Source organism: Arachis hypogaea, chromosome 5 (genome assembly GCF_003086295.3).
Source record: "Arachis hypogaea cultivar Tifrunner chromosome 5, arahy.Tifrunner.gnm2.J5K5, whole genome shotgun sequence".
In the NCBI taxonomy this organism is placed as follows: domain Eukaryota; kingdom Viridiplantae; phylum Streptophyta; class Magnoliopsida; order Fabales; family Fabaceae; genus Arachis; species Arachis hypogaea.
Window position 1 is genome coordinate 22,915,607 of NC_092040.1, and position 20,428 is coordinate 22,936,034.

At 36.7% G+C, this 20,428-nt stretch overlaps 1 protein-coding gene across 1 annotated transcript in view; it reads left to right on the forward strand.

The window, feature by feature from the left end:
• LOC140184848 (uncharacterized) overlaps nt 1–20,428 on the forward strand; it is a 56,008-nt gene that overhangs the window by 25,224 nt on the left and 10,356 nt on the right. Inside the window, 1 exon segment of the mRNA XM_072238036.1 lies at nt 524–3,232. Coding sequence (XP_072094137.1) covers nt 524–3,232 — 2,709 coding nt within the window.

Here is a 20,428-nt window from a genome sequence, read left to right on the forward strand (position 1 = left end):
GCCTGGTCGGGTGTTCACCACTTCAGCTGTAGGAGCTGAGGGATCCGAGACACTTATTCGAGGTAATTGTGAAATGGCTGGTCAAACTTTAAATGCTTTATTTGATTCGGGAGCATCGCATTCATTCATTGCATTTGAGAAAGCCCATGAGTTAGGGTTGAAGATTGTAACTTTAGGTTATGATCTAAGAGTGTACAATGCTACCCATGAAGCCATGGTAACTAGGCTAGGATGCCCGGAAGTTTCCTTTAGGTTCAAGCAGCGTGATTTTGTTCATAATTTAATCTGCTTACCGATGATTGGTCTTGATCTTATCTTGGGATTGGACTGGTTATCTAAGAACCATGTTCTGCTAGATTGTTCTACAAAGTCAGTGTACTTTATGCCGGGAGATACGGAAGGGCCGGTCGTGGTGAATAATTATTACTTGAATTCGATGATGGTGAACTGTTCCGGAACCGAATGTCAGGGTATCCTGTTGTTAACCGCGGGTGTTTCGGGTGATGATCAAAGGTTGGAACAGATTCCAGTTGTGTGTGAGTTTCCGGAAGTATTTCCTGATGATATTGATGAGTTTCCACCTAACCGAGAGGTTGAGTTTGCTATTGAATTGGTGCCCGGGGCGGGACCAATCTCAAGTGCTCCTTATAGGATGTCACCGTTAGAGATGAACGAGCTAAAGTCTCAGTTAGAGGATTTGTTTGGAAAGAATTTTATACGACCAAGTGTCTCTCCGTGGGGTGCTCCAGTATTACTAGTAAAGAAGAAGGATGGGAGTATGCGACTCTGTGTGGATTACAGACAGCTGAACAAGGTTACAATAAAGAATAAGTACCCATTGCCGAGAATTGATGATCTCATGGATCAGTTACAAGGAGCTGGAGTTTTCTCCAAGATCGATTTGCGATCCGGTTATCACCAGATAAGGGTGAGGGATGAGGATATCCCTAAGACCGCTTTCAGGACTCGTTATGGTCATTACGAGTACACTGTAATGTCTTTCGGGTTGACGAACGCTCCTGCGGTGTTCATGGATTACATGAATAGAGTTTTCCGTCCGTTTCTGGATAAATTTGTTGTTGTCTTCATTGATGACATACTGATTTACTCCAAGACTGAAAAAGAGCATGCGGAACACTTGAGGACCGTGTTGCAGATTCTAAAAGAGAAGAAACTCTATGCAAAACTATCGAAGTGTGAGTTTTGGAAGAGTGAGGTGAAGTTTTTGGGCCATGTGGTGAGTAAGAAGGGAATAGCCATAGATCCAACTAAGGTGGAGGCTGTGATGGATTGGAAGCAACCAACCACCGTAACAGAGATAAGGAGTTTTCTGGGTTTAGCTGGCTATTACCGAAGGTTTATCAAGGGCTTCTCACAGATAGCTTTGCCAATGACAAAGTTAACCCGCAAAGACACTCCGTTTGTTTGGACTCCTGAGTGCGAGGAGAGCTTTCAGACATTGAAGAAAAAGTTGACCACTGCACCTGTGTTAGTGTTACCTGAGCCAAATGAGCCATTTGAGGTGTATTGTGATGCCTCATTGAAGGGTCTAGGGTGCGTGCTGATGCAGCATCGTAATGTGGTGGCGTATGCCTCACGACAGTTGAGACCTCATGAAGTTAGTTACCCTACGCACGATTTGGAACTCGCTGCAGTTGTGTTTGCCTTGAAGGTGTGGAGGCATTACCTCTATGGGGTTAAGTTCCAAGTTTTCTCTGATCATAAGAGCTTGAAGTACCTCTTTGATCAGAAAGAGCTTAATATAAGACAGAGAAGGTGGATGGAATTGTTGAAGGACTACGACTTTGAGTTGCATTACCATCCGGGAAAGGCGAACGTAGTGGCGGATGCGTTAAGTCGGAAGTCGTTATATGCGGCTTGGATGATGCTTCAAGAGGAGAAGTTGCTCAAGGGATTTGAGAGTCTAAAAATTGGTACTCGAGAAATATCCGAAACTTTGTGTTTGAGCCGATTAGAGATCTCAAGTGATTTTAAGTCTGAACTCCTAAAGGCTCATCAAAATGATGAAGCGTTATGGAAGGTGTTACCGGCTATGGAGCAAGGAAAACAATGGAGAGTGTCGGAAGAAAAAGATGGGTTATGGAGATTCAAGGGTAGGATCATTGTGCCGGATGTGGGCACTTTGAGGCAAGATATTTTAAAGGAGGCACACAAAAGCGGATTCTCCATTCACCCGGGAAGTACTAAGATGTACCATGATTTAAAGGCAATGTTCTGGTGGCCGGGTATGAAGAATGATGTGGCGGAATATGTTTCAAAGTGCTTAACTTGTCAAAAGGTGAAGATTGAACATCAAAGACCTTCCGGGATGTTGCAACCTTTAGAGATTCCACAATGGAAGTGGGAAAGTATTGCAATGGACTTTGTGTCTAGATTACCAAGGACTAGGACTGGTTTTGATGCTATTTGGGTGATTGTGAACCGATTGACGAAGTCAACTCACTTTTTGCCCATTCAGATGACTTACACCCTTGAGAAGCTAGCACGGTTATACATAAAGGAGATTGTGAGACTTCATGGTGTACCTGCTACTATAATCTCTGATAGAGATCCTCGTTTCACTTCAAGGTTTTGGGGTGTATTTCAGAAAGCTTTTGGAACCCAATTAAGCTTGAGCACGGCTTACCATCCTCAAACAGATGGTCAATCCGAGAGGACAATCCAAACACTAGAGGATATGTTGAGAGCTTGTGTTTTGGACCAACCGGCGAGTTGGGATCGGTTTATGCCATTAGTGGAGTTTGTATACAATAATAGTTATCATGCGAGCATCGGAATGGCTCCGTATGAGGCCTTGTATGGGAGGAAATGTCAATCTCCGCTATGTTGGTATGAAGCTGGAGAGAAAAGCTTGTTAGGGCCGGAAATGATAGCTGAGACTACTGAACAAGTCAAGAAAATTCGAGATAGGATGCTTACGGTGCAGAGTCGTCAAAAGAGTTACGCCGATCAGAGGCGAAAGCCCTTAGAATTTGAGGAAGGAGATCATGTTTTCCTTAAGGTTACTCCGACCACGGGAGTAGGTAGGGCGATTAAGGCAAAGAAGTTGAATCCTCGATACATTGGTCCATTTCAGATCCTGGAAAGGATTGGGCCGGTGGCGTATCGGATGGCTCTACCACCTCATCTTTCGAATCTGCACGATGTGTTTCACGTGTCGCAGCTTCGGAAGTACACTCCTGATGCTAGCCATGTGTTGGAACCTGAGTCGGTTCAGTTAAGGGAAGATTTGATGCTTCCAGTGGCTCCAGTCAGAATTGATGATATTAGTATCAAACGGTTGCGTGGAAAAGAGGTTTCATTAGTCAAAGTGGCATGGAGTCGAGGCGGTGTTGAGGAACACACTTGGGAACTTGAGTCGGAGATGCGAACGGACTATCCGCATTTATTCTCAGGTAATTGCATTTGAATTTTGTGGGCAAAATTCCCAATTAGGTGGGTAGAATGTAAAACCCGGTTAATTAACGGCTAATTAACCCATAAATGAGAATTTATTCTAGAAAGCCCAAAATGTGATTTTTGTGGCTAAATATGATAGAGGAGATTGAGACAAGAATTTCGGTACCAATTTTATAGAAATCGGACCAAGATTGGACCGAACGGGCCAAACCGGGCCAACCGGACCCAATGTGGGCCCTTGGCCCAACTAAACTAAACCAAAACCCTAGTTTTCAGCACTCTCTCTCCTCACAACACACTCAAACACGCTGAAATGGTGGAGAGGAAGGGAAGAACTCTCTCTCAACTTCATTCTCTCACTTGATCTTCAAACCACCATAACTTTTGATCTAGAGCTCCGATTGCCGCTCCATTTGCGGCCACGCGTTCACCGCGAAGAGCTCTACAAAACCCATACAATCAATCTTGAGGTAAGCCACAAGTTTCTGTTCGAAATTCCAGCCCTTATTTTCGAGTTTCATGGGTGAAATGTTGAGATTTTGGGTTCTTTGATGTTATAGGACCCAACTCTCTTGAAGGAGAAGGTTAATCTTGTCTCCTTGGACCTTGGGTGTGGTAAAATTCTCAACCCTAGTGTATTTTGTTGTTTTATGATGTTTGGGTTTTGAGATGTTGTGTATGGGTATGATGGTTGTAGCTTAGGTTGTGTATGTGTGGATATTGGAGCTTGATTGGTGATTTTGAAAAGCTTGGAAAGGGTTTGGTGGTGAAAAATCTGTTTTTAGAGGTTTTGAGGCCTTGAGAGCTTGTGGATAAGTGGTTTGGAAGTGCTCCGGTGGAGCTTGGGAAAATCGGCTAAGGTATGGTTTCGGTTTTCCGTATCAAATATGCAATGTGGTAGGAAATACTTAGGCTAGAGGCCCTAAGATAGGCATTGAATGGTTAATGTTGTTGAATTATTGATATATATGATGTGGTCATATATGTAATGATGATTAATGATGCCTTGGTGGTATGAGGTATGAGAAATATGCATGTTGTGATATATGCTTGATGATTAGTTATGGTTGAATTGTGGGTTGAACCATGTTTATGGTGAGTATGATGTTGATTGTGTACAATGATGATTTATTGGAATTGGTGTTGTTGAGAATTGGCATGAGTAAGAGTATATGATATGTCAATATGTTTGAGTTTGAGCCACTTGGGTGAAGTGGGTTAAAATGATGAGATAGTGATTCTATAATTTGTGGTAAAGTGTCAATGTGTGAGTTGAGGAGGCTTGATGTTGAATTTGATATATTTTGATTGATTTCAAAGAAAAGGGATGAAATTGGCATGTTTTGATTGATTTTGAAAAGAGTTGAAAATGGCTTGTTTTGAAAATGGCATATTGTGGTTTTGTATGAAAATATGTTTTTTGGGCATACTTTGGTGGGACATAACTTGAACTACGGATCTCTGTTTTGTGTCAAACCTGTTTAGAAATGAAATTGGATCCGGGAAGTCCATGCCGTTCGAAGAACGGGTGAAAAACGATTTAAAATGAAGAAGTTATGTCCGTTGGAAGATTGGGGTTTAAATCTGTGAATTCTGCAGCTTTTAACTTAGAAAATTTTTAGCAGAATAACCCCTTGCGCGTAGGCGCACTTGGCGCGTATGCGCCGATCTTCCAGAGAGCGCCATCCACGCGTGCGCGTGATGTGCGCGTGCGCGCCGATTGTGCTGCACCCAATGCCCAGCCATTTTCCAGAGAGTTATGCCATAACTGTGCCAGTGTTGTGCCTGGGGCACGAGAACACCCACGCGTACGCGTGGTTGACGCGTACGCGCCGATTGGCAAATTTTTAATCCACGCGTTAGCGTGCATGACGCTTGCGCGTCGATGAGTTTTTGAGGCCATTCACGCGTGCGCGTGGAGTGCGCGTACGCGTGGACCTGTTTTCATCCCAAAGTTGATTTTTGAGTTTTAAAAGTCAAATCTCATACTTCTAAGCCTCCGATCTCACCACTTATATCTTAAATCATTATGATATGTCTAGCTATGAGAAGAAAGGCTAGTGAATGTGGTAACTTGCGAGTGAAGCAAGGGAAAATGAATGATCAATGAGGATCATTGATGATTATGTGAGATGTGGAGGATGGTGGTGGAAGTGCTTGTATGCCATTGGCCGAAGGGCCGTAATTGTTTATGAATATTGGCTGGTTCTGGATTGAACCGTGAGCCGGAATAGCTGTGTATGCTATGAATATTGGCTGGTTATGGATTTAACCGTGAGCCGGATGGCTGATATGGATGTTGATCCACGGATGAGAATTCATGCATGTTTATGCTGAATTATTGATAATTGTGATTTGCACTTCCACTATCGGAGATACGAGTTTCCCTGGGTAGTAGCAGTGGCTAGCCACCACGTGCTCCAGGTTAAGACTCGAAGCTCTTTTGACCCTATGTCATAAGTGTGGCCGGGCACTGTGAAAGACCCGGATGAGCTCGCCCCCGTAAATATTCACCAGTGAAGGTGATGGATATAGATCATGATTATGATCATGTTTATGACGAGTATAACTCGAGTTGGGGATGCGTGACAGAGGGACAGTCCAATGGTTAGCTACCAGGACTTGTCGAGTTGGCTCTATAACCGACAGATGATATCATCAGCCACTAGGGACAGGCATTCATCATATGCATACTATATGAATTGTTTGAGATTGCCTATTTGACTGCACATTACTTGCTAATTGTCTAAATGCTTTACTTGTTCCTATTTGTGTATTCCTTGTTTGATATAACTGTGATTGCTACACTATACTCCTGCTGGTGGTTGGGAGGTTTGAAGGAATTGGAAAGGGAAGTATTAGTTAGACTGAAGAATCTTTAGTCAGATGCCCTTTATGGTTTAGCTTGTTTATAAGCTTTGATATTATCTGGAGGAAGTTCTAGGATTGCCTTTGGCTTTCCTCCATTATTATGTATTATATATGTGGAAGCTGTTACCATGCTGGGGACCTCTGGTTCTCACCCATGCGGATTTTGTGGTTTTCAGATGCAGGACGTACGGTTTCCCGCTGAGGCATGCTGGAGACTTCTAGATTTGCGAAGATTCCTTGTTCTTGGGGACTATGTTTTGGTTTATATGTTTTGCTTAGATACTTTTATCTCCATTAAATAATACAAACTGTGATGACTCCTCTTATGGGAGAATTTGGAGAATAGGTTTTATGTATTTGTGTCCCTTTGGGTTTCCTTTGGGGTTTCCTTATTTTATCATATGTATATATTGCTATGCTCGGACCGGTTATCTTCGCAGCCGGATCTTGAGTCTTGATATTCCTATTTTTGACACTCCTTTGTATATATATAATTCTCGCGTTGGTTTATCCTTATTCGTTACGTTGTCGATCGGTGTTGCGCTTTAGAGTTGCGATGGTTTTTGTTTACCCCTTTTTCTACAAAGGCTCCTAGTTATAATCAATCATTCATACTACTATATGTACTAAATTTTTATTTTAGAGGTCGTAATACCTTGCCATCTCTGAATTATGACTTAAGCATAAGACTCTGTATGGTAGGGTGTTACATATCCTATGGAAAAGAATAAATTATTGGCAAGGAATTATCTTTCATTTTTTCTACTTCCGGGCACATACTACTTTAGGGGAGAAACAAACAATTTACCCTCACATAAATTGAAGAGAAGGCAAGTTCTTTTTCTTTTTCTTTAAAAAATATAAATTAAAAAATAAACAAATAATGAATCTTTATTTATTTCTATCAATAAAAGCCAATTAATCCCATTGCCTATTAAGACATAGAAAACACCATAAAGCAGACAAGAGTCATCCATCCTTAAATAAATTAACTTCCATTAATCCTCATTTGCTTGCTCATTACAAATCAAGGAAAAAACTATAAAAATTGAAAAAGAAAATTTTAAAATTATCAGAGAAAATTTATCCCTACATGATCAGGCCGTTACAGATCTTCCCAGTCATGTAATTGAAGTTTATGTAAGCCCATAAATACCTTTAAAGAGTTTTAACGGGTCTATTAAATGACAACTCACCTATATAGGTGCCAACTTATGCTTTTGAAATTTATTTGCCTTGTACGCTATTACCATACAGCCCCATCTATATAGAGTCACCCATATGTCACCTTTGGGATCAATTTCTCCTTCACAGTTCCTGCATAGATATACCTAAAATATTGTAAGAGAAACATAAAACTATACTTTCAAGAGATTTACTTCTGGAATAAAGGTACTCAAAAATGTTTCTTTATGATTGCAGAATCATTATTTCAACTATAATAAGCTCAGAAAACAAAAAAAAATCGCCTTTTAAAGAATAACTTTGCACAAGTAGTCAAGAGTAACACATCGTGATTTAATAAGAAACATAATATTTATTGTTACCTTCCATTTCTCATCTAATCCTTTAAATCAATCCTGATCTTCTACATCCTTTATTGGCTCAATTATAGCTTTTTTTAATGGCAAATGTAAGCCATGAGTCACCAATCCCAACAATATCTGCTGCCAAAGCAGAGGCAGGGCCTAGATTTCTTTTAGTAAAAGAAATTGATACCTCAGAAAAGATACCATCAAAACTGGCATGATACCTCACATTACATTTTAATCTCTTCCCTTGAGAATTTATGAAGTCCTATGAATGAAGTTGAAAAAAATGACACTACAGAGTAAGTTATTGACATCCAGTATAAAGGTTTTTAACAACTATGAATTATTTGAAATGAAATAAAAGAACAGAAAGAAACTTCATCACAAATTAGTACATTCTCAGAAGTTAGAAGATGAATTGTAAATTGAGAGTAAAGCAAAAAATATTATCATTCATTATCATTTTGTGCATTTTTACAATAATTGTATCTATGCCTAGTTATACACATGAGGGCCACCAATGCAGTTAATTCACCCCTAGCAGATTTGGGGTGAAATTCAGAGCAGCAAAATTGGAACAAAATTAAATTGGGACAAAAAGAGAAGCGGGAAAAATGAACCAGAGAGAGGGAAGAGGGAGCGACCGAGCAGCGCACAACAAGGCAACGAGGGAGGATGCTGATGTGAAAAATTTATCGTTGGTCTTGAATTTCTCAATAGAAAAAGAACTTCGCTGTAAGCATAGTTCCAAACCAACTAATAACTCTCAATCAAATTTTAATATTGGTTGTCACAAGTACAAACCCCAACAAAAATAAATCTAAGTATTCAAACCTCGGGTCGTCTCACAAGGAATTACAAAGAAGTGATCAATTATTCGCTACGAAGGAACAACGGGGGTTTGATTTGATGATTGACAAGAAAAGTAAATAACAAGAAAGTAAGTAACAATTAACTAATAAAGAAAAGGAAAAGGACTCTTGGCTAAGGCATGAAAATTGAAATCACTATCCTTGTCTACAAACCATATATTGATAATTATGAGGGACCAACCCATCAAGTCTACTTCAACGCTTGAAGTATGTTAAATAGGCTTGATTAACATGAAACCATAGGTCCTAACCTAGCTACTAATTGACTTGGTAGTAAGATAGCATTAATGGTTATCAAATTGACCACTAAGGGTTCTCAAATCACCAATTCAATGAGATGCAATGACTCAAGGTCACTCAATTCCCTTAGCCTAGACCAAGATTATAAAAACTACTCTAAAACTAGTGAAACCATTTTATCAAACACCTAGAGTACAACAAAAGTAAACATCATAAAATGCAAGAATTAATGAAGCACATAGCTAACATAAGCGAGAATTCAACAATAGCAATGAAGATAAACATAAAACTGCATGGAAACAATAAATTACATTAAAAGAAAATTAAAACCAACAAGGGTTCATAAACATAAAAGAGAGCAAAATGAGAAATTAACAAGAGAAGTAGATAAACCAAAGTGATAGAACAAATAAAAGTAAAGGAAAACTAAAATGAAACAAGAATTAAAATTTGGATCTAAGAAAATTTAACCTAAACTACCCTAGATTCTAGAGAGAAGAGAGAGCTTCTCTCTCTAGAATTCTAACCTAAAACATGATGAAAAACTATACTATGACTAGTCCCTCCCAATTCCCTTGCAATCCTTGGGTTCAAAAGCATCATAAATGAGTTGGATTTGGACCTCCTTGAGCTCAGAAATCGCCCCCAACATATTGCCTTTAGTGAGGATACGTGCCGCTTGTCACGCATACGCATGGGTCACGCATACGTGTCATTGGCAAAATTCCTCTTCACGCGTACGCGCGGGTGACGCGTGCGTGTCACTAGCGAATCTCCTTCTCATGCGTACGCATGGGTGACGCGTGCGCGTGCCCTTGGGTTCAGCAAATCTTCATTTCTTCATGAATTTTCCATTTTTGCATGCTTTTTCTTCATTCCTTCAACCCAATATTTGCCTTCTAATTCTAAAATCACTTAACAAACATATCAAGGCATCGAATGGAATTAAAATAAATTAAAATTAGCGATTTAAAGGCCTAAAAAGCATGTTTTTACTCTTAACTACAAATTAGGAGAGATTTACAAAACCATGCTATTTCATTGAATAAATGTGAAAAAAGTTGATAAAATTCCCCGAATTTAACACAAGATAAATCACAAAATTGGGGTTTATCAAACCTCCCCACACTTAAACTAAGCATGTCCTCATGCTAAACCAAGAAAGACAAGAAATGGGGTATGAACATTTATTCAATGCAAATAAACTATATGCACCTATCTACATGCATGCAACTAAATGCAAAATGATTCTACCTATTTGGTTAAAAGTAAATCAATTCTCCAAGAACGTATATGAACATGTAGGGCTAAGTAATATGATGATTCATGAATCCTACTAATTCAAATATCAGAATGAAATTCAAATAGACTTGCAAGAAGAAAGCTCATGAAAGTCGGGAATGAGGAATTGAGCATCGAACCCTCACCGGAAGTGTATCCGCTCTAGTCGCTCAAGTGTATAGGGTTGATTCAGTCAATTCTTTTCTAATCATGCTTTTCAAGATTTGTTTTTCATCTAACAATCAACAATTATTCAATGCATGCATACATTTATCATGAGGACTTATTCATAGGTTGTAATGGGTCTAGGGTGAAGGTAAGGATGTATATGGCCAAGTGAGCTTGAAATTTGAATCTTTGATTAACCTAAGCTCTCACCAAACACATATAACAACCTATACAATTCGAATACATCACCTAGCTACCCATGATTTCCCCATTTTTTTTCACACACTCATGCATTCTCTTTAATTCACATTCCATATGCATTGTTATTATTACTTTACTTTGGGGCATTTTTGTCCCTTTTTATTGCTTTTTTTCTTTCTTTTTTCTTTATATTTTTTTCTTTTTATTTTATTATATTTTTTTCTTTTATACATTATTTTATTTTTCTTTTATTTTTCTTCTTTTTTTCTATTATTTTTTTCAAGATAAAATATATACAAGAGTATTAATGCATATGGTTGAAACATTTAGTGCATGAATATGTACCCACTCCCATAATTTTCAACAAAAATACAAAATACACTTTTATCTCAACCATTGTTTCCAAGTTTCCCATACCCAAATGATAAATACTCTCCCTAGCCTAAGCTAATCAAAGATCCAAATTAAGGGACATTTATTGTTTTTCACTTAGGGGTAGTGATGTGCTAAAATTAAGAACAAAAGGGATTGAATAGGCTCAAAATTGGCTAACAATGGTTGATGAAAGGTAGGCTATTTGGGTAAGTGAGCTAAATAAAATGATGGCCTCAATCATATAAATGCATTCATACAAAAAATAATGGACATATAGAATCAAACAAATCAAAGATTACAATCATAGAAAGAGAATAACACACACAATAATGAAAATAAGTGGTTATATGATATAAATACACAATTGGGCTCAAAACTCACATGCTTGTGGTCTTAGCTCAAAAATCATGCTCCAAAATAAATTCTTCAAGCAAGTTCAACAATTTTTTTTTCAAATTGGTGGGGTGCCCTAAAACAGTTTTCTTGGAAAAGAAATCATCACTCTAACCAAGTAGTCCTAAAAAGAAGGAAGTGGTGGAATATATATACAAACTTTAACTATCATGCAACTTATCATGCAATGCAACAACTAATCTAACAAAAAAAATTAAGAATTGGTGTTGGAAAAGGAAGTAGTCACCCACGGAGGTCGGTCCTCAACCTCTCCATACTTAAAGATTGCACCATCCTCGATGCATGCAAAGAAGAGCAAGGAGTGGGTACGGAAAGTCGGACTCCTCCAAGGTGGGTTTTTACAACTGATGAGCTTCAACAAAGGATTATGCGGAGGGACTTGTTTGTCACCCCATTTTGAAGCTTTTTCCATTCCCTTCTCGGTGGCCAGCCTAAAAGGAGAGAAAAAGAAAGAAAATTAAGCCCGCAACAAAGATATCAAAGCAAATAGAATATATGCAGGGGATAATGCCAAATAAGAGTAGGGTTTTCAACTACTTGGTAGCTACAACATGTAAGTGAGAAAGCAATGTAAGCGAATGGCATATCAACTACTACTTGAATACTTGATGCAAGAGTAAAATCAGAGCACAAGTAAATGACATGAGGAGCATGTTGAGCATCAAGTTCAAACAAGAAAGAGTAGGTCATGAAAGACATGCAAGTTCATAGCAATGCACAAAGGATGCAAGAATCATCAAAGGTTAAGCATTGACTTGGAAATTTCATCACCCATCAATATCAAACAAGTCAAGAAGCACCAAAATAATCTAGGAAATTCTCAATAATTGAATAGGAGAATTCAACACCAATATTAAAATAAGAAAAATAGAATAGAAAATAAGAACAAGTTATAAAAACAAAATTAAAATGCAATGAATGAAAATAGGCAAATGCAACATAAAAAAGAAAACGAAAAATAAGAAAAATGAGAAGTGGAATTTTGAAGAGAGTGAGAAGAAGGAAGTAAGAAAGGAAGAAGAAAGTAAAAAGAAAGAAGAAGGAAAGAAGAAGGAGACAGGAAGAAAGAAGAAGAAAGGAACAAAAACAGGGGAAAAACAGGGCGCGAAGGCGATGCGCGCGCTTCGTCCACCTGTATGCGGCAAAAAGCAGGGGAGGCAAGTGACGTGTAAGCGTCCCCCACACACGCATGTGATGTAGAAAAGAAAGGGCGACGCGTACGCGTTAGCCGCGTGTACGCGTGGGGCTAAATTGTGCTCTTCGCACAAACGCAGCACCACTCCAGTGCAACTCTCTGGTTTTTGTACAAAAAGTCCCAACATCAGCTTTTCAACACGTACGCGTCACTCACACTGACGCGTGGGTGTGTGAAAAAGACCAGTGACGCGTACGCGTCGTCCCTAGCAACAGCGCCGAAAATTTGCTGTGAAGAATTTATCGTTGGTCTAGAATTTCTCAATAGAAAAAGAACTTCATTGTAAGCATAGTTCCAAACCAACTAATAACTCTCAATCACATTTTAATATTGGCTGTCACAAGTACGAACCCCAATAAAAATAAACCGAAGTATTCAAACCTCGGGTCGTCTTACAAGAAATTGCAATGAAGTGATCAATTATTGGCTACGAAGGAATAACAATGGGAGTTTGATTTGATGATTGACAAGAAAAGTAAATAACAAGAAAGTGAATAACAATTAACTAATAAAGAAAAGGAAAAGGACCCTTGGCTAAGGCATGGAAATTGAGATCACCATCCTTGTCTACAAATCATATATTGACAGTTATGAGGTACCAACCCATCAAGTCTACTTCTATACTTGAAGTACGTCAAAAGTCTACTTCAACGCTTGAAGTACGTCAAGTAGGCTTGATCAACATCAATCCATAAGTCCTAACATAGCTACTAATTAACTTAGTAGTAGGATAGCGTTAATGGTTATCAAAGTGACCACTAAGGATTCTCAAATCACCAATTCAATGAGACCCAATGACTCAAGATCACTCAATTCCCTTAGCCTAGACCAAGAGTATAGAAAACTACTCTAAAACTAGTGAAAACATTTTATCAAACGCCTAAAGTGCAATAAAAAGTAAACATAATAAAATGCAAGAATTAATGAAATCCATAATTAACATAAGCAAGAATTTGACAATAGCAATCAAGATAAACATAAAAGTGCATGGAAACAATAAATTGCATTAAAAGCAAATTGAAAACAACAAGTGTTCATAAACATAAAAGAGAGCAAAATGAGAAATTAACAAGAGAAGTAGATAAACCAAAGTGCTAGAACAAATAAAAGTAAAGGAAAACTAAAATGAAACAAGAATTAAAACTTGGTTCTAAGAAAATTTAACATAAACTACCCTAGATTCAAGAAAGAAGGCAGAGCTTCTCTCTCTAGAATTCTAACCTAAAATATGATGAAAAACTATACTATGACTAGTTCCCCCCTCCATTCCCTTGCAATCGTTGGGTTCAAAAGCATCAGAAATGAGTTGGATTTAGGCTTCCTTGAGCTCAGAAATCGCCCCCAGCCTATTGTCTTTAGTGAGGTCACGTGCTGCTTGTCACGCGTACGCATGGGTCACGCGTACACGTCACTGGAAAAATTTCTTGTCACGCGTACGCGTAGGTGATGCGTGCTCGTTGCTGGCGAATCTCCTTCTCACGCGTACGAATGGGAGACGCGTGTGCGTGGCCTTGGGTTCAACAAATCTTCATTTCTTCATGAATTCTTCATTTTTGGATGCCTTTTCTTCATTCATTCAACCCAATCTTTGCCTTCTAATTCTGAAATCACTTAACAAACATATCAAGGCATCGAATGGAACTAAAATAAACTAAAATTAGCGATTTAAAGGCTTAAAAAACATGTTTTTACTCTTAAGCACAAATTAGGAGAAATTCACAAAACCGTGCTATTTCATTGAATAAATAAGGGAAAAGTTGATAAAATCCCCTGAATTTAACACAAGATAAAATCCCCTGAATTTATCAGATGCCGACGACGACACCAGGACGGATGGATGGAAAGGAAGCCGATGATGACATGGACGTGCATGGCGGAGTGAGAAGATATTGGATGACCCCTTCCACTTTCATTTTGCGCCTGGGAGCTACACGGCGGAAGAAGCAGACAAGTGACGGGGAAGAACGACGACACGGACATAGTGGCTAGAACTGACGGAGGAAAGAGTCACAATAGTGGGGTATCTCAGAGATGGTGATTAGCACCTTTGCTCCCCTATGGTTCACACGAAAACGTGAAGAATGGCGCCGTTTATCTTTTTGCCAAAAATTTTAATAAAATCTTCCAAAATGTTATTTGCAGCGGTTGGAAACCAAATAGCCGCTATTTTCATCAGTTTTCAATGGAACATGTGTTCAATATCAGAACCGCTGCTATTCCATCAATTGGCGACGGTTCAAGAAACCGCCCACAATTTTCTACCGCAATTTAATGTTTATCTTGTAGTATTTTTAGCGGAACCAAGATATATTACCTGTATATATCTTCTGATGTAAATAATCTAAAATATCCATTATATACTCATTCTAATAATTTCTTTATTTTAAAGCTTATTATTTATATTAAGTGAGTTTCAATTTTGCTTCCCATACTTCAGAAAGCTTTTAAAAACTTTTTAAAATCAATCTAAATCTTAAAAGGTGTACTCTAAAATTTTGATATTTTGTATCTGTTTTAAATAATCTTATATAAATCTTTCAAGCTTATGCTCTAATATTTTTTTCTATATACAAATCTTAAAATTTGAAAAATTTTGAAATTATTATTTTAAATTTAAAGAAATTCAGACACACAATTCAATTATCTTCTTATGTACTTTTACTAATTTCATAATAGTCATCATTCAAAAATATGGCCTAAAATCTAATGAAACTAATCGCGACCTTTGCTACAAAGGCCTTAATCGTTGAGCTATGATTATGCGGGTATTGTTTACGATTAAAATTGTAATTCTTACTCAAAATCAATTATTTTGATCATTTAATGCACGAGGCGCAAACTGAGTGCATATATTAAAACATCATTGTTTGTCAAAAACTATTTTGATTATTTTCCACTCACTTTCGAAATGCCTTATCTATTTATGCAGCCATGAATAATGATTAATTGTTTATTGACATGACAAGATCGGCATTTACCAAAATTAATGTGGGGAGAGATATTTATCCATTATCCATATGCAATTACGTATACACTACGGTAATTTGCCTCATGGATTCGACAAGTTATGTCTAAAAGGACTATTTGATACCTGTTCATCATGATAAAGTGATATATAGGTTGATTTATGATAATCATATAGTGATCACAAAGTGTGGAAATTTGACTCATCGTGGTAAATATTGGATGCTGTCGACCACATCAGTGATAATTTGGAGATGTTCAAAATGTTGATGATGTGGTCTACGGCCAATTCTGGCCTATAGGTAATGAATCGAGACAATTTGTTTTGTTTGAATTTTTCGAATCAAACAAATAAACTAATTGATGATCAAGCTTGCATCAATGTAGCAAATGTAACTCTCTGATGAGTTGCTTAAGGCATTTATCGTAGCATGATTCTATAACCAAAGAAAACTCTCAAAAATCTTAATCGAGTGAATCCAGAAATATATAAAAATGGTGTTTACTGATTTGAAGTGCAGGAGTTACATATTAGGTATCAAATAAATATAATATTGAAAGAACTAAAAAATTTATTGAAAATTATAATATTTTTTTTACTATAAAGAGATTATAATAACTCTCTCTCTTAACAAAAAGAGAATATATTCTCTCTAAATATGTAAGAAAAATTAATAAAAAAAACTCATATTTTTCACTTTGAATGACTTGATGAAAAAATTCAGGAAAATTCAATTTATAAATGATTTTTCGTTAAGTAAATCATCCTCATGAGATAACTAATTTCTCTTTTTCTTGTAAGATCCCAGATTTTTGAAAATTACATTATAAATTATTTGAGATTTTGAACTTTATTCTATGAATGACAAGAAAAATATATTTTTGAATAAAAAATCCGAAAACTTATCCTTAAAGATTTTGGCCCTAGGTAGGGCCAATAGGCTTAAATTATACCGGGCCTCATTAAACCCTAGACCATGATATATAATCCTCATTTCATTAATATTTCAGCACTTGATGAATCCATATTTGATGATAATTTTTTTGCTTGAAATGAGTGAATTTTATCACATGAACTTAAACTTATTCATTGAAATAGCATGCTTTTGTGAATTCTCTCTTAATTGGGCTAAATTGTTAGAAACATCCTTTTTATGCTTTAAATTGTTAAATTAATTCTATTTTTTTTTTCAGTTGATGCTTTGATATATTTGTTAAGTGATTTTCAAGACTAATAGGCAAGGATGACTTGAAGAAGTAGAAGAAAAATATGCAAAATGGAAGAATTAATGAAGAAGCAAAGGATTTGCAAAGCTATCAATCCTGACCTTTTCGTACTAAATAGATCATAACTTGAGCTATAGAGGTCCAAATGAGGGGATGCTACGCATTAGCAAATGAGGGGATTTGCTAAGCCCGGTTGACTTTCCGCATCGTTTAGAGGTTGACGAATTGGGTTTGCTCTTTGTAATTATCATGTTGTGGCTACTGACAAGGATAGTGATCCCATCAACCCTTGCCAAGATCTTTCTTAGTTAATTTCCTTAATTGTCTTAATTTAGTTCCCTTTGCCATTTAGTTATTACTCACTCATTTAATTTCTTACTATTTACATTTCCGTGCAACTCACTCCAATTCCGTGGGAGAATAACTTGGGACTTAAAACTCCAAGTTCTTATTGATTTGAATTGTGACAATCATTTAAATTTTGATTAATATCATTTGTTGACTTGGAACTATACTATTGATGAAGCAATTCTTTTTAAGAAATTCTAAACCGACGTTTGGCCCTCATCAAGTTTTTGGCACTGTTGCCGAAAAATTACAATTGTGTGCTTGTTATTGGCTATTGTGAATATGTGAATATTCTGAATAGTTTGCTTTTTTGTTATTTTCTTGTTATTATTAGTAGTTAGGGTTGTGTTTTTCTTGTTTCTTGATATTTTTTGTTTTTATTTTCTATCTTTTCTATGAATTCTCACCCTTTTGACTTGGAGTTCCGTTGTAACTATACCGTAGGGAATTGTAACTTTAATTTCGGTTCGCATTATGGGAGAAAAAATTAATGGAAGGAGGAGTCACATGCATATGGACAACCTTCAGGACAACAACCTCCTCAGGACTACTATAAGCACAATCACCCCATGGTGCATACCAATCCAATGGATATGGTGATCCTCATTGTTATGAACCTCCACCACTATATGCCTATAAACCATACCCTCAACATAGCCCTCAACTACAAAACTCTCAAGCCCCACACTACCATCAACCACCTCTATATAATCTAACTTCATATCCACCATGCCACAAATATTATGTGCCTCATGAACAACCATATGAGTCACACTTAGAACCACTATCCTTCCAACACCAATACTCTCAAATGTAAGACCTAGAACTTTTGAAATATCTTATTATGACTCAACTTCAATTTATTTATTCATTAAAGACTTGAATTACAGGAGTTATTTTATTAAAATTAAGAGTAAAGTATACTTTTTGTCCCTAAAGTTTGATAAAAATTTTAAAAATACCCCTAAGTTTTATTTTTTTTCAATTTTATCCCAAAAGTTATCAATTTCCATCAAATATACCCCTTATGGCTAAATTTTCAAAAAATTTAAGACCGATTCAACAACAAATTCATAAGAGCAACCCTTAACACAAGCAAATCAAGCATAATTTTCAAGCATTATTGTTAGATTGTTCTTAAATTTTTTAAAAATTTAGCCGTCGAGGATATATTTGATGCAAATTGAAAACTTCTGGGACAAAATTGAAACAAAATAAAACTTCGGGGTATTTTTTATTTTTGCCAAACTTCAGGGACGAAAAGTATACTTTACCCTAAAATTAATTAAATCAAATTTTGATAATTAAATTATATTTTTTATCTAATTTTATAATTATTGGATAATTTTTATATTTATATTATAAAGTTTAGTAATTCTAACATAATAAGAATTTTATATAATTCAATTTAAATAATTGAGATTTTGAAATTTAATACTTTAAATTTTATGAATAAAGAAAATTAATTATATATCTCTAATTTTTGGATTAGAGTATTTATTTAAAAATATTTTGTAAATTGATGAACCAATAATTTTTTTATAAATATTAATATTGAACTAAAATTGATTTTTCAATTACTCTACTACTCTTAATTTTATTAAAATTACTAAAATTACCCTTACTCCTTTTTTAATTCAAAGAAATCCTAACCCTAAACTAGCACTGAAAACTTTATTTCCCTATTACTCATTGTCGTCACCCTCATCACACACAGACACACACACAAACGGGGACCTCTCCTCACCCATGAAAGAAAGAGAACAGAGAGTGCAGAGGAGATATAAGTGAGATCGTGAAGAGAGGGAGCCGTCGCACCGTCCTGCGCCACACCGCCGCCCAAATTGCGTCCAACTCGTGCCACCGCTAGCTCTGTTGCCGCTACAATTGTCGCCACCTTTGGAGCTGCACGAAGCCGTCCTCACTACCAGAGAACGCCACCGAGGAATCGCAACGGAGAGATAAGGAGACCATGACAAGGAGGGAGCAGGAGGCTGTCATGTCGCTGTCGTGAGAGGACTACCGCCATTCTGCCTCATTGCCATCGAGTCACCCTCTACCATCATCATTCCTTCATAGCCACCGCAGTTGGGTCACCGTGAAGTGGAGCTCGCTACTGCAATGCCACTGCTACCGTGGCTGTCACGGTGTTCACTGTGTTCCTAGTCACCGTCGAGCTTGTCGTCGCTATTCCGACGCCATCGTTGGAGCTACCATTCCACCACTGTCATTGACGGGGAGGATAAAGCCTCATGGTCATGCTTGGCAGCTGAAAAAGTCGACGTGGCTACCGGAACCACTATCGGGATTGTGGCTACTTGGTTCAGTCGTTACTCCTTAATACGGTAAGCATTTTCATTTTCAAAACACTTGAAATTAGTATTCTATTCTAAGTTGTTAAAAGTCCTGAGGTTTTGGTAACATAGGATTGAGTTCCGGTCATTGCCTATTGCGATTACAGTCGCTACTGAAATTGGTTTAAATTGGAATTGATGTGATTAAATGAATGAATTTTAGATTTTGTTGTTTTTCTTATGTTGAATGATGTTGTTGTGATAACGGTTTATTGAAAGTGATTTGAATAAATGAGAAATGTTTGGGTTGGTTTGGTTGGACCCTTCAAGGGTCCGAATTATAGAGAAGTTGTTGCCAAAAATTTCTATAAAACTCTGAGGCTTTGTTTGAAGCATTATTTAAAAGAAAATTTGATTTACGAATCATATTATCTAATTTTGATTTATTATGGAAAGAGTCATATTTTCAGTTCGATTTATTGAGAAAAGAATTATGTTTTTAGTTTTATTTATTTATTAAGGAATTATATTTTGAGTTTGATTTATTAAGAAAAGTATTATGTTTTGAGTTTAATTTATTGAGATAAGGATTTTGTTTTGAATTTGAATCATTAAGAAAAGAATTATGATTTGAGTTTGATTTATTAAGAAAAGGATTTTTGTTTTGAGTTTGATTCATTAAGAAAATGATTATGTTCTGAGCTTGATTAAAGAATCTCTTTTTTAGAAGTTTTGGTGAATTTATAGTATTTGAACTCGATTGATGAAGGAAGATGACTTTGGTTCTTTGGAAAATTATTGGACTTGAGAATAAAGTTGAAGGTGATTTTTATGCAATTATTTCCAATTTGTGGGTTATGCTTTTGAGAATTTCAAACGGAATTGAAGAATGGATTATCGAGGTTAATTTGAGACTTTTGATTTGGTGAAAATGAGTTTTATTGAATTAATCTAAATTAATGATGAGAGCTTATGAGCAGTAAACTAATTAAATATGAAATTGACTGAGAAAATGAATAGGCAAGT